The 15,107-nt window shown below is 37.9% G+C and overlaps 1 protein-coding gene across 1 annotated transcript; it reads right to left on the reverse strand.

The window, feature by feature from the left end:
• Positions 1 to 485: 485 nt before the first annotated feature.
• Positions 486 to 14,040, reverse strand: LOC145271878 (zinc finger MYM-type protein 5-like). The gene is made up of 2 exons (XM_080127016.1): positions 13,917 to 14,040; positions 486 to 3,318 (listed from the first exon to the last, which is right to left on the reverse strand). The coding sequence occupies exon 2, from the start codon at positions 3,295 to 3,297 to the stop codon at positions 2,470 to 2,472; it is 828 nt and encodes a 275-aa protein (XP_079983142.1). The 5' UTR covers positions 3,298 to 3,318; positions 13,917 to 14,040; the 3' UTR covers positions 486 to 2,469.
• Positions 14,041 to 15,107: the final 1,067 nt, after the last annotated feature.

Here is a 15,107-nt window from a genome sequence, read left to right on the forward strand (position 1 = left end):
GTAAATTTATTTTATTTGTAAAACAATTTTTTTAAATTGCATAAATTCTCTATGTAACCTTTCAAAGAAAGCAGTTGCTTTACATGTTCTGAAAAATGTTGAAAAATTAAACAGCAACAGTCTTTGCAGCCCGCGGCGATCGTAATTGTATACGTAGCCAGTTAATTTAACAATTTCTTTTCAATAATAATTGAATATTATTATTATAATAATTGAAATTTCTTTTCAATAATAATATATGACTTGGGTGCCATGAGCTAGAATGGAAATCGAAACAACTCTCCACCCTCATTCCCTAGCCTCTGAACCACTAATAAAATGGGTACGCAAATAAAAGAAACCAAATATTTTTTAAAAACAAAAACGTATAATTCAAATTATAAAAAAAATGTTAAATTAAATGAATTAGCTACACAAGCAAATATAATAATAAATTTAAATGAGAACATTTGAAAACCTGAAAATGTTATGAAATGATAAAATCATTTTTATTTACTTTTTTGTCGTTGTTGTTAAAGTCCGAATTTTCGCCAAATAACATGGATGTATCAAGGAGAGAATAGTCCGATGTAGTTTTCTTTTCTTTGTCTTCATAATGTTATTATTAAGAGGTCGAGCCCTCCGAAGAGAAAAAAACGTCTTGTATCGGTGCTTTTTTAAATCCGTGTGTGTCGCTCGGTTTTCAGAAATTTGTTGTTGTTAATAACGTTTCAACTCTTTTAAAAATAGTTTTAATATATTTTAAATAAATGTATTTATGAATGGCAAATAAGGCTATAAATTTATTTTTTGTGAGAGAACTGTCGCAAGGCATCAAGTCAGTTGAAAATTTACAAACAGATTTTTCGCGCCTTTTTTTCGGCAAAGTTATCAATGACTATCAAAATTCACTTCCTTGACAAGTTTCCTCTCTATTGAGAGGATTGCCAAGTCTGTAAGTCTTGTCTGGCTCATTGCTGATCTAAGGTAGTTTTTTATGAGCTTCAGTTTTGAGAAAGAGCGCTCACAGCTAGCAACGCTAATAGCTCTGGTGAGGAAAATTCTCAGCAAGACCACAATATTAGGGACGGAGTCCCCAAGTTGGTATCTTTGTATAAAGTTCAAAAGTTCAAGAGGTTCATCGATTTTGTCTTTTTCTGAAGCTTTTACAACATACTGTAACCTCTTCCTTTCAGCAAAGAATTTCTCTTTTTCTATATCTTCGTCAAATCCACCAAGCTGACAATCATAATTATCAAGCAGATTTGACGGTATAAGAAAAGCGTATTTATTTGCAAGATTGTGAACTTGTTGAAATCTGCAAGATATTTCTTCAGTCAATCTGTCTATGACAGACAGCATTTCCCGTCTCAACTCAGTATCAAAACTCAGCGCTGCATCAGTCAATCCTTCACCATCCATTCGTTTCTTTTTGCGAATACGACGCTCCATGCTTATCCCCATTTCAGAGCAGAGTGTTTTTGACTCGTCTATTGCAGTGTCCACTATCTTTTCTCTATTCTGAAGAAAGAAATCTTTCAACGTCGTCAGCCTTACAGAACTTTGTTGCAGAGCCAGCCCTTTTTTTTGAAGATATTTCTGGGCATCATTGATTTCTGGGAGAATAGTTTTCCAAAGGTTCAGAAATAAAAAAACGGAAACAATAGTACCGAGTTGAGAATTAAAGATGCATCTGATCTTGTGGTTGCATTTTCTCCTTCTTCTGTGAGCTGTTCCAGGGCAATGACGACTTCCAATATTTTTTTTATCACAACATCTGCTTGACTACTCCATCTAGTATCCACAGTCCGTTTGATACTTAGACCGGTCAACTGCGATGTGTAGATGCAGAAAAGAATGAGAATAACCGGTCCAGTGTGCCAAAAAATGTAACAGAGTGAACCACTACTGAAGCTGCATGTACACAAGCCAGATTTAGTGAATGGTTTGTGCATGGCACAAATAGAGCTTTTGGGTTGATTTCAGAGATTCGTTTCTGCATACCCGATCGGTGACCTGCCATAACAGCGGCATTGTCAAATGCCTAGCCAATACAGTCACCAATCTGTATCTCATCATTCTCCAATTCTCTCAAAATGAGTTCAGAAATGTCCTCCGCGCTTTTACCCTTGGTTTCGATGAAGCGGAGAAACGACTCCTCCACCATCACTTCATTTCTGTCAACTTTCACATAGCACAACACCTCACTCATCTGGTCCTTGTGAGATACATCAGGAGTACTATCAAAAATTATACAAAAATACTTGCTTTTCTTATCTGATCGATAATTTTCTTTCTGACCTCCTTTGCTAAAATGCTCACAAACTCATTTTGAATTTCTGGTGACAGATAAGAAATAGTGAATTTCTTCCCTAGGTTAACTTTAACTAAATGTTCACGGAGTACAGGGTCATATTTAGCCAATAGATTTACCAATTCCAAGAAATTTCCTTTGTTTTCTTGACCCCTTTCATCATTATGGATGTCTTCCTAGTGACCTCGTAGCGCCAGATTCTGCTTGGCAAGAAATCTGATAATGTCCAGCAATCTAGCTAGGATTTCTCGCCACTTCTTTGTTTCTTTCTCAATGATATTTTGCTCGACTTTATCAACTACCTTTCCTTCAGCAAGTCGGATCTCTAGCTCCTTCCAGTCAAGAAACGCCTGAGCATGATATGTGCTTGCTTCATGTTCATGTACTTTTGGATTTAATTTCCACCAATTCTTGAAACCCACATCAGCAGAAAAACTCGAGAGTCCAATTGAAAATAGTCTGCAGCAGAAGCAAAATAAGGCTTCTCTGGCAGGAGAATACAACATCCAAGTTCGCAAACTTTTCTCACCGTTCCGCAATACCTGACAGAACCAGTTTTTTGTTAGCTTTCTAACGTCGGCTTTGGTTTTTGTCCCTGGTCGCACTATTTCCTTGAATTCATGATCAAGGTGCTGCACAGCGGCAATTCCTTGCCGAACAAGCATAGCGCGAATTTCATGACTAATCTCAATAGGCCATAGACCAACATCTGTAACATCGGTCGCGACAACCAGTGATTGCCTTTCCAATTCTTCAACTTCACGCGCATCATTATTGGCAGTTGTTGATGTATCAACGCGGGCAATGTCGACTTCCGAAGTAACAGTATCAACGTTAACTTCATCTTCGGTTTCAGCAAGATTTTCGACTTTCGTTTCCGCCATTTCGGCCGTAGAAGTCTTTTTGATGAATTTCAACAGCGTGCCTTTATTCTTGTTTTCTTCCTCTTCTTTTGTTTTTCGCTTTTTACGGAATGCCGCACCACTCTCCTTAATTCTCTTCATTTTAAAATTCACGTAAATATTCTGAAAAAAAATTTAAATACTATTTTTAAAAAATAGCACGCTATTTCTCTGCATAAGCACCTTTTGTGTTGTTCCGTAATAGTACCACAAAAGGTGAGATACCCCCCATAAAATCTTAGATGCCTATCCCTAAAAATACATATATACTTAGAGAGCGAGACCCGTCACTACTCCCCACCCCGTAAAATAGAAACTTACGGGGAAAGAGTCTTTCAAACTACTTTAAAACACCAATAAATGATTCAATTAACTTTTATAGCTAATAGGAACATTTATTTGTTGTATATTTCATTTTTTGCACCTTTTCAAATCTCTTTGTATTGTAAAACGAACCCCAAAACTAATTAAACTAATAAGTAAATATTTTTCAAAGTATTTACTTATTTAAGGAATGTTATAGAAAAATACAAGGAATGGCCATCTTCACTAAAGTCGTACGCAAGATGACGGCCGCAAATGGATGTAAAAAGTTGAAGGAAACGCAAATTTTAGCGAAACGAAATTTAGCGAGTTGACTGTACAATCTAGCAAGCAAAAAACAACAGCTGATAATAACTAATAATTTTAATTTGTAAATATTCTGTACTTGTTATGTAGTACTTACCAACAAAACAAACACCCACGTGTTTGTGCCTTGTATAGGCATGCGCAACAACAAAACTTGGGTTTTTATAAGCGGAAGTCTCGAGATTGTCAGGAATCTACAGGCGCATACGCAAGAGAAGGGATTGAGATAGTGGTATAAAAGGCAGGTCGAGTGAGAAGGTTGTTGTTGTTGTCATTGGACGTTACAGTGACGCGTGCGTTAGCAAGTGATTAAGAGGCTGTTTTTTTTTGTGTCAAGTCGCGCACCTCAGTGAAGGTCATATAAGTCGTGCACCTCGGTGAAGGTCATAAGCTATTTCGGCTATTTCGTTTTGTCTCTTTTCCTGGACAACTATGGCTGGGGCAAAGTTTGATTTAAAATTGATACCCGAATTCGACGGATCCACTACTGTTGTCAACTGGGTCGAAAGGGTTGAGCTGACCTGCAACCTCTGTGAAGTAAAGGGGGTGCATACCGTGATTCCCCTGAGATTGGCTGGAGGCGCCCTGAGTGTGTATCAGCAAGTTAGTGCCATGGAGAAAACTGACATTACCTGTATAAAAAATGCTTTATACAAGGCATTTGCCATGGATCCCTGCACGGCCTACGAAACATTTGCCTCTAGGAAGCTCATGCCAGGAGAAACCGTGGACGTCTTCTTCGCGGAGCTGAAGAAACTTGCAGTTCTATTTGGCAATGGAGTGTCAGAGCAAACACTGGTGTATGCGTTTGTGGCCGGCCTTCCCACCCATGTTAAGCAACTGTTGAGGGCTTCCACCAGCGTATCTGTAACGCCCATGGAACATTTGTTAGAACGCGCTCAGGCCATTATCAGAGATGAGGAGGACCTGAGGGAACCGGTTGTAATGATGGTGCAGGCAGCCAAGACTAATGCTGAAAAGGGTCCCAGTTTGAGACCCACGACCAATGGGAGATGTTTCTACTGCGGCCAGCGAGGCCATTTCGCAAGAAGTTGTACTAACAAGGGGCGGGGGCGCCCGCGCTGTTTCCAATATGGTAGTTATGGACATTTATCCCAAAATTGTGCGGGAAATGCATCAGAGGGCAGGACGTCAGCGCCGCCCTGTTACCCGGACAAGATTTAATTGAGGCGCAACCGACAATAAATGTGTACGTGGACCAAGTGCCTTGTTCAGCTCTTCTCGACTCCGGGTGCTCACACACCATCATGAGTGCCAAGTTGTGTCGTAACTGGACAAAGCAGATAATCAAAGTAACCACAATAGGTGGCAATACGCAAGCTTGCTGTGGAGCCGGAACTGTCAAAGTCCACACAGAGACTCTGGTGTGGCCGCAGACATTAATGTGCTGGTGATGCGAGGGGATTTGCTGGGATTCGATGTACTGTTGGGATATGATGCTATTAAGGCACTGGGGAGAGTGGCTATCGGAAGAGATGGGACTGTGCGATTTTTGGAAACCCCAGTGTGTGCTGCAGTTCACATTGATCGGCCTGATTTTAAGGTGGACTACGACCATCACCAAAAAGCATGGACTGCATCGTGGAAGTGGACAGAAGGAAGGGCGCCAACCGAACTCAAGAATAGCATTGCAGAGTACTCGATACCCGACAAGGCCCGTAATGAATACGAGAAGGAACTTGAGGCATGGATCCAGGATGGATGGCTGATACCCTACCCCAACAAGCTGGGACCACCCAAGGGTCTGATTCCCTTAATGGCGGTAGTCCAGCATAACAAATCAAAAGTTCGTCCGGTGCTGGACTATCGTGAACTCAATAGATACATTGAGACATACACTGCCGATGCTGACGTGTGCACCAGCAAGCTGAGAGAATGGCGCCAGAAGGGCTCCAATAGTAGACTTGCGGAAGGCTTATTTGCAGGTGCGAGTGGATGAGACATTGTAGCCGTTCCAGACAGTGTGGTTCTAGGGTCAGAGATACTGCCTTACTCGACTTGGCTTTGGGCTGAATGTGGCACCGCAAATCATGAAGACCATCGTAAATGCAGTGTTGTTCCAGGAAAAGACCACTGAGGACGCAACATCGGCCTATATTGACGATGTGTACGTCAATGAAGACGTACAATCTGCGTCGCACGTCAGAGAAAAGTTAGCTCAATTCAGGTTGGAGTGCAAGGATCCCGAACGTCTGAGGGATGGAGCACGGGTATTAGGATTGGACGTTTGCGGGAAAGACGGTACCTTACGATGGAGGCGTGGCAGTGAGATTCCAAACATGCCTGATGTTATTACGCGGCGGACTATTTTTTCCTTGTGTGGGAAACTTATTGGTCACTTACCAGCATGTGGCTGGCTCCGAGCAGCTGTGGGCGTCATCAAACGCAGGGCAAGTTTAGTAACTACAGGTTGGGATGATGTATCTGATGATGCTCTTCTAACTCTGATGACGACAGAAACCCTAGAGAGAGTTAACAAGGAGGACCCTGCCCGTGGAGAACGGTGTGTCGATGGGGACACTGTGAATGTGTGGGTTGACGCTAGTTCTTTGGCATTGGGAGTGTTATTAGAGCAACGTGGAAATGTAATTGAAGACGCGTGCTGGCTGCGACCCATGAATGATGCTCAACATATCAACCTGGTGGAACTGGATGCTGTTGTGAAGGGTTTAAATCTGGCACTGCAATGGCAGTCAAAGAAGTTACACTTGTACACAGATTCTCTCTGCGTCTACCACTGGGTGTCCGACACTCTTTTGGGACGAACGAGAGTCCGCACTAAGGCAGCCAGTGAGATGTTAATCCGGCGGAGGCTAAACACCCTGAAGAGTCTGGTATCAGAGTATGACCTGTCGGTGAGTGTAACGCTCGTGGCATCACACTGTAATCGTGCAGACCAACTAACCCGTGTGCCTCACAAATGGTATGAAGCTGTGAAGACAGGCGTGGAGTTCGCTGCTCGATCTTGCGCAGTTGCCGCGATTAGCTCATGCCAAATACAACGAATTCATGTGCAGAGTGGACATCCAGGTATCAAAAGAACTTTGTATTTTGCGAGGCGTGTGGACCCGGCAGTGACAAGGGCGGATGTCAGGCAGATCATCAAGCACTGTGAGGCATGCCAGTCTATCGATCCTGCACCTGAGCAATGGCAGAAGGGGCGATTGGAAGTTGAGCATGTGTGGCAACGATTAGCGATGGATATTACCCATTACAGTGGTAAGCCCTTTCTAACCCTTATCGACTGTGGACCCACTCGTTTTGCGGTGTGGCAGCAAATGACCAGGCAGGACTCAGCGAATGTTGTCCGCCAACTGTCATCTATCTTTTCTGAGCGAGGTGCACGGGAAGAGATATTGACAGACAACGATGCTGCTTTTTGTAGCCACCAAGTTCGGCAGTTGTTGCATGAGTGGGGTGTCCGACTATGACTGCGATGTGCTCATGTGCCATCAGGGAATGGCATTGCTGAGAGGAGCCATCGCAGCATCAAGAGAATTGCTGCCAGAAAGCAATGCACCATTACGGAGGCCACGTATTGGTATAACATCACACCAAAGGATGGGAAGACACTAACAACAGCACCGGCCAATGCCATACACAAATACCGTGTTAGGATAAAGGGCATCGACACTGTCCAACCAATTGACGAGGAGAGTCATGGCAAATACGAGGTAGGGGATCCACTTTGGGTTAGACCCCCTGGAAACCGATGCACCACCAAGTTCAAGTGAGGACGAATATCTGGAGTGGTCAGCCAGCAGTCGGTCTTTGTTGATGGAACCCCATGCCATGTGCGCGATCTTCGCCCAGCTAGTGAAGTACATCCCACAACTACAGAGAGCAATGAATCATCAGATGATGAGCTGCTGATGAGTGAGGTCACCGAGCAAGAGAGTGGTAGTTGTAGTTCGTCTGATCAGGCAGGATCAGAACCAGAACCACGCCCAGAACCAGAACCAGAACCAGAACCTGAATCCGAGATTGTAAATACCACCCTTCGCAGAAGCCAACCAACTAAGAGGCCACCCCCGGAGTGCACTCTATGTGATCATCAGATCGGGGGGGGGGGGGGGAGTGTAGTACTTACCAACAAAACAAACGCCCATGTGTTTGTGCCTTGTATAGGCATGCGCGACAACAAAACTTGGGTTTTTATAAGCGGAAGTCTCGAGATTGTCAGGAATCTACAGGCGCATACGCAAGAGAAGGGATTGAGATAGTGGTATAAAAGGCAGGTCGAGTGAGAAGGTTGTTGTTGTTGTCATTGGATGTTACAGTGACGCGTGCGTTAGCAAGTGATTAAGAGGCTGTTTTTTTTTTGTGTGTCAAGTCGTGCACCTCGGTGAAGGTCGTATGTTATGAATATCTTAATAATAAAATAAAATAATTAAGAAATTTTTTTTTTGTTTCACATAACATTTTAATAAATACAAGATACCATAAAAATTGAGTTTCATGGTCTTTTCTCTGCATAATTACCAAAACAAAACAATCAAATGAAAAATAAAACAAACAGAATCAAATGAAACAACTAAAAAATAATATAATCTTCCAGAATATCAAACAAATCAATTTTAATGTCTGTTTTTAGTTAAGAATAAAAGTAGTATTAAAAAATGTAAATAAATAAATTAAAAACTGAAAAAAATTATCTAGTAAGGTAAAAACGTAACTTAGCTTGCCTTTGGTAACATTTGTTTCATTTATTTTTTAAAATAAAACGAAAAACAGTTTCTTGTTTTTTTTGTCATTATGCAGAAAAAGGACGATGAAATTCAATTTTTACCGTATCTTTTGTATAATCTCATGTAAAACTACAGTATAGTTGAAAAAAAACATTTCTTATTCATTTTATTTCATTATTAACATATTCATAACAAGTACAGAGTAGTTAAAAATTAAAACATGTTTATTATTTTACATTAAGTACAAACACTATAACTTATCCAGCTATGTAGAAGAGTAACTTATATTACCCTTGCTAATATTTATTTATTATATATTTGTTGTTTGAGACATTTTCGAATCTGTGTTGCTTGTAAAACAAGCCCCAAAATCAGTAAATTTCCTATTAAAACCTCCAAAATTGTTTTAAAAATGTGTGAAATGTCGGATATTTTCTCGTGTTCTCACGTAACTAAATAAAAGCTTTAAAATAAGTTAAAATACTAAAAAGTTATCCAGCTCGGTAGAAAACGAACACTTAGAAAAATCAATTATCGGTTTTAAAACAAAAGTAAATAAGTAAAAATATTTTGTTAAATATATTTTTAAGAAAAAAAGGCCAAATTCTAAAATGAATCCTCTCTTTTGCTGTAAAAAAAGGCCCCTCAAAAATGCCAAATTGAAAATTAAAGAAAAATTTCATATGTTGAAGATGTTAACATCTATATCTTTGCATTTTTATTTCTCTATTAATTTTGTAGTATTTTCTTAGCGATGATGAAGCAAAAACGTTAATAATGAAACCAAATCGAAAAATATACTTTGGCTCTCACATATTTTTCTGTTTAAATTAGTTCTATGTTTAATATTAAAAAGAATAAACTCATTACATTCAAAAGTTTAAACAGTTTTAAAATTGTATCAGAAATTTAAAGAATAATTTTAATACTAATTTAATATAAAATAATTTGATGAACAATTGGTAAATTTGTAAATAAGAATATCTTGAAAAACTGTTATAATGAGAAAATTATTTTAGGAATTAAAGTGGGGAATCAGTTTCTCATATATATTTGATTTAAGATTATCACCCATTTCCAACAGAATAGAGCCATTGACTAACAGAATAGTGTTTATTTTTTCTATGTAAATTTTAGATAATTATTAACGTTTCTTAGCATGCATTTATTTATCTAAATATAATTTTCGGTTTGTTTTACTGTACACATAGATTCGAAAAATTGTCAAAAAACAAATATATAAAATAAATAATATCAAAGGCAAGATAAGTTACTTTTCTACCTAACTGGATACATTTTTTTTTGTTTTTATTCAATGTAACATGTTTATTCAGCTCGAAAAACATGCAGTGTTTACCGATGTATTGGAAAATTCAAAATGGCGCCCGACACTCTCTTTAACATGGTAAGTTTGGAAAAAGGTGTTATAAATAATAAACTAGACAAAATACTATTAAAAAAACACCGAATATATGTCAACTTATGTCACGGTAACATATAATGAGCGAATTTCTAACAGTATTTTGTCTAGTTTATAATTTATAACATCTTTTCCTGAACTTACCATATTTAAGAGAGTGTCGGGCGCCATTTTGAATTTTCCAATACATCGGTAAACACTGTATGGTTTTCGAGCTGAATAAGCATGTTACATTGAATAAAAACACGAAAAATATATCCAGTTAGGTAGAAAAGTAACTTATCTTGCCTTTGATAACATTTATGTTATATATTTGTTTTTTGACAACTTTTTTGAATCTATGTGTACAGTAATACAAACCCATATTTTTAAGTCTCCCTACCACCAAAATAAAATATATCGAAGAGCCTACAATTTCAATTTCATAAAGAAAGACTTGACATTGCCATCGTTAAGAAAACAGTGTAAACCCAATATAGGAAACGTGCACATTTTCCCAGGCTTAAATATATTTTCGCCTACTTTAATAAACTATTTTTCCACTTGGGCATTTTAAAGAAACGAAAATGTTAATGTGTATGGCACTAACCTTTGTTGCTGGTAGTAGGAATTAGTTTCTCTTGGGCTGATGTTCTGGTGTTCCTTAGTAATTTTTCTTATGAAGATTCAGTAGTAACAAGTTGAGTGTGTCAGTCTGAACTGTCATATTTTGTCAGCTAGTTTTGGCTTATATTAGAATTGGTTGGTTTAAAAGGATCATAAACAAGCCATTCTCATGGGTTTTGGTGATTTCACACCTACATGTGAATACTTGAAGAGGGTATATCAGGTTCCAATTTGATTGAAAACATTTTCTACTTAAAAAAAAGGAATGAATGGAAATAAAAAGAAGGAAGACCATAAAACTTTATTCAGGGCACATTTGAATAAATTTGACTTTTTTAAAAGTATGGACACAATTATTTTACGTTTATAATACATTTGAGTTTTGTTTTTAAAACTTTTACATTTATTATTTATAAATATAATAGACATTTTGGGGTTGTTTTACTATGCACATAGATTCGAAAAAACTGTCAAAAATATATAACAAATAAATGTTATCAAAGGCAAGATAAGTTACTCTTCTACCTATCTCGACAAGTTTTTAGTGTTTTTTACTCACTTAAAACGTGTAATCAGTTAGAAAAACATAGTGTCTATCGGCATATGCGAAAAATACAAATGATATCCATTCAATATATGTTAGCGTGACATATATTCGGTGGGTTTCTAAGAGTATTTTCAATATGTATTTAGTTTTAAGTCAATTTCCCGAACTTGCTGCATTCTAAACGAAGTCTGGCACCATTTTTTATTTTTTGACAGTTTTTCTTCGAATCTATGTGTATAATAAAACAAACCCGAAATTGTTAATTCGATTTACTTCTCTTACTTTTTATTTTAATAAATATTCGATTAATATTACATGATATATATACATCCACTAATATATGTATATATATATATATATATATATATATATATATATATATAAGGTTAAGATTTTTTTGTTATTGGCGTTTGTTCCGCGATAAGCGTTTGTTTACATTTTTTATATATTTTTATACATTCGCTACCTTAGCTATAAGCTCTTTATTATTCATATTATTATATGAATGAATCGCCCTAACTTTTTGGACGCATTTAATTTAATTTAATTATTTTTTTACGTGCATAAAATAAAATAAACTAAAATAAATTTTATGCACGTAAAAACATAATTAAATTAAATTACATATATATATATGTTTGAAAACTCCAAACGCAATTGTAAATTATTACTTGATAAATAGTTTAAGTTTGGAGTTTTCAAAATTTCCATTAATTGAGAATAAATTGCTTTAATTCATTTCAATCACTAAGTTTAAAAAATGCAAGCATTAATTATTTCTGGAGATATACTCAGTGACCGGCTGACCTAACAGGATAGGGCCAAGCCCCAGGCTTCTGGCCAAGCACCAAAAAAACAAAATGACCTCAGAAAGATTTCATACTTAAAGGGGAACTTTCATATAATTTTTTATCGAATAGGTGCGAAAAGAAAGTTGGATATTTGGATATTTGGGTGTATATACAAAGAGGAAATAACATTAGATGCAGTTTGAATTCATTAATTTTATTACTGTCCAATTCATGAGGCTAAGACTTTGAAAGTATCAAATGTTTGTTTTTGTAGCATACTTTTTATAACTCCTTGTAAACTTTACAATTGCTAGCTGGGGGATTGGACAAAATCACCCCGGGCAACCCCCACCATCTACTTAAAACAAAAGGAAAACTGATAAAATCTCAAATGAATAAAAAATATTAAAAATCAGTTTTCATATTTTAATTTTAATTTAATTGAATTTAGGAAAATTAGATACCGTAGAACTAATTTTCGCAAGGTATGAAAATTAAGCAACTACAGAATAAATGTTAACTTGATAATAATGGACCAGTTTTCCTACCTAGCAAAAAATGGACGAATTTTCCGGGCACCCAAATGCCGGGGGGGGGGGGATTTTACTATCGCCCCGGGCGGCAAAAGGTCTAGCTACGCCACTGCATGAACCTTGTGGAAATTCAGCGGTTTTTCTTTGTTTTAATGACTGTAGCAAAGTGGTTGAAATCTTACTGGTTTCAACAGGGACGGACTGGACTTGGTCCGAGGGCCCGCCACTGAGGGGGCCCACCTGACTCGGGGCCCCCTTGTGTGTGTTTCTCATGGCAGTGTGGGCTGCCGGACACAAGTACGGGCAGATCTGTGACCGTGCAGAAATGAATATATGGAGAAGAAAAAGTATCATCGTTAGCAATTAAACTAATTTTATGAAGAAAGAAAAACAAAGGAAGTAAAAGAACACGAATGAACGCAGTAAAAAAAAAAAGGGGGGGGGAGTGTTTTGGGGACTGTTAAGTACAAACTCGGTTCTCAGCTAGACTGCTTTTTGATTTGCCGCACTTTCCACCCCTTGCCTGACCGAAAACACCAAATAAATTATTTTCATATTCTAAAACTACTCTGGTGGTCATAAAATATGGCGCCTATAGTCCGGGGGGGGGGGGGTACGGTCAAGTCTTAGAGAAGTCTCTCTCTCTCTCTCTCTCTCTCTCCCATCACTGTTCTCCAAAAGACACTAACATTTTCATATGATATTTAGAATGTCCAAAGAAAGGACACTTTATACATTCCTGTTGCCATTATCAAGCATTTTAGTTAAAATATTGACTAATTATTTTGTTTGAATCATTTTTTTTAGAATGTCAATAAGAGGGTTTAACGCGAATTCAAGTAAAATATATTTTTTAAATTCAATTAGTATCATTTATAAGTTGATGAAGGGGTTAATACTAACGGTCAATTTATGACAGTGAATGCCATAGATCTTTACACATTCTTCTAAATCACTGATTAATTTTAGTTATGTATATGTGCACTCACTGTGACTTGTTTGCTCTTCAAACATTTTACATATTTAAGTATAGCCGCTGTGTTTTGAAAGTCTGTTTTTTAACACTTTAGAAAAAAATTTAAGAAAAAAGTCATTACTTAACTCATAGAGAACCAACTTCCAAATAAATAAATATAACTATTATTTGTAAATACGTACTCGAAATAATAAATCAAAATGAAAATTTACGAAAAACTCAACTTTCAAATATATCCGATAATTATTATTTATTGATTTGTGAAATGGCAAGTAAATTAAAAACAAAATAATTTTTTTAAAAAATGCGATAAAATGTCATTCTTTTGTTAGTTAATAATCATTAATAAACAAAAATGTAATGTGTAATTAAAAAAATTACCTTTGTATGATCTTAGTAAAATTCAAATATTTGAAATGTGCCTATATTAACTAACAACAATTTCACAATGAATAAGGAGTCGTTGAAAATGAGTGGAAGTCATTTAATAAAAATGTGGGGACACATACCTCATCACCGGAGCCTGCGACATCCAGAAAGGTTTTAAAAATTACTATGAACACATTTTGTTTGACGAAATACTAAGACGCACACAATGTGTGTGTATTTTATTTACAACATGGAGAACTGAAGAGTTACAATAAAAGGGGAGAGAATCCCCACAGTAAAAGGGTTTTGGAAAGGGGCAGATAACCCTATAGCAATTGAATATATATCAACACTCCTCCTCAATTGCTGACAGTCTGCATTATAGTTTATGTAAAAGTGAGAAATTACTGTAAGAAAAAAAATGTAGGGAAAAATTCAAGATGGCGCCCGACTCTCTCTTTAACACGGTAAGATATCCTCAACACGGCACAAGAAGCAACAGCCACACGATTCCCCAGCCAACTCAATCGTCACTCCCCACGTCTTTCCCCTCACCCGCTTTTATCGTCGTTCTAGGTCGGCTAAAATTTGCATATTCCGAGAATTCATGTGACTTTGCGAGACATCATACTTTACAAAAGACGGCGGTCGCCATCTTGGTCCCTCTTTTCTATTTTTGGTCGGTAACGCTGAGCTGGTCTCGAGGTAAGTCTTTTTCCCCTCATCCGTCTCTCCCACGTACCCACACAACACGCAAACACGCGGGCGCTTATCTCCTGGATGCACGTTACACTCCCCCCTGATCTGATGATCACATAGAGAGCACTGGGGGGGTGGCCTTTTAGTGCGTGTGCTTCTGCGAAGAGGTACATTCACTGTTTCAGATTCGGGCTCTGGATCTGGTTCCGCCTCATCAGATGAAGTATCGCTATCAGTCTCTGGAAGGGGCTCACTGAATCCGTGCATCGGCAGCTCATCGCTAGACGCTTCACTGCTTTCTTCTGTAGTTGTATGACGCACCTCGGTAGCTGGGCGAAGATCTCGCACATGTCGTGGGGTTCCATCGACCAAAACAGACTGCTGGCTAATCACTCCAGATATGTGTCCTTGCTTAAACTTGTCGGTGCACCGATTTCCTGGAGGCCGCACCCACACTGGATCTCCCACTTCATATCTGTTATATGTTCCCTTGTCGGTTGGCTGCGTAGTGTTGATTCCCTTCACTCCGACTTGGTACGTGTAAATAGCATTCGCAGGTGCGGTTGAAGGGGACGTCCCGTCCTTTGGCGTAATGTTGTACCAATATGTTGCTTCCGCAATAGTACATCGCT

Source organism: Euprymna scolopes, chromosome 1 (genome assembly GCF_053919585.1).
Source record: "Euprymna scolopes isolate OS-2025 chromosome 1, ASM5391958v1, whole genome shotgun sequence".
In the NCBI taxonomy this organism is placed as follows: Eukaryota; Metazoa; Mollusca; class Cephalopoda; order Sepiida; family Sepiolidae; genus Euprymna; species Euprymna scolopes.

What these genes read in the sequence shown, in the direction of transcription:
- LOC145271878 (XM_080127016.1), bottom strand. Translation starts at nt 3,297, where the DNA reads ATGAAGAGAATTAAGGAGAGTGGTGCGGCATTCCGTAAAAAGCGAAAA.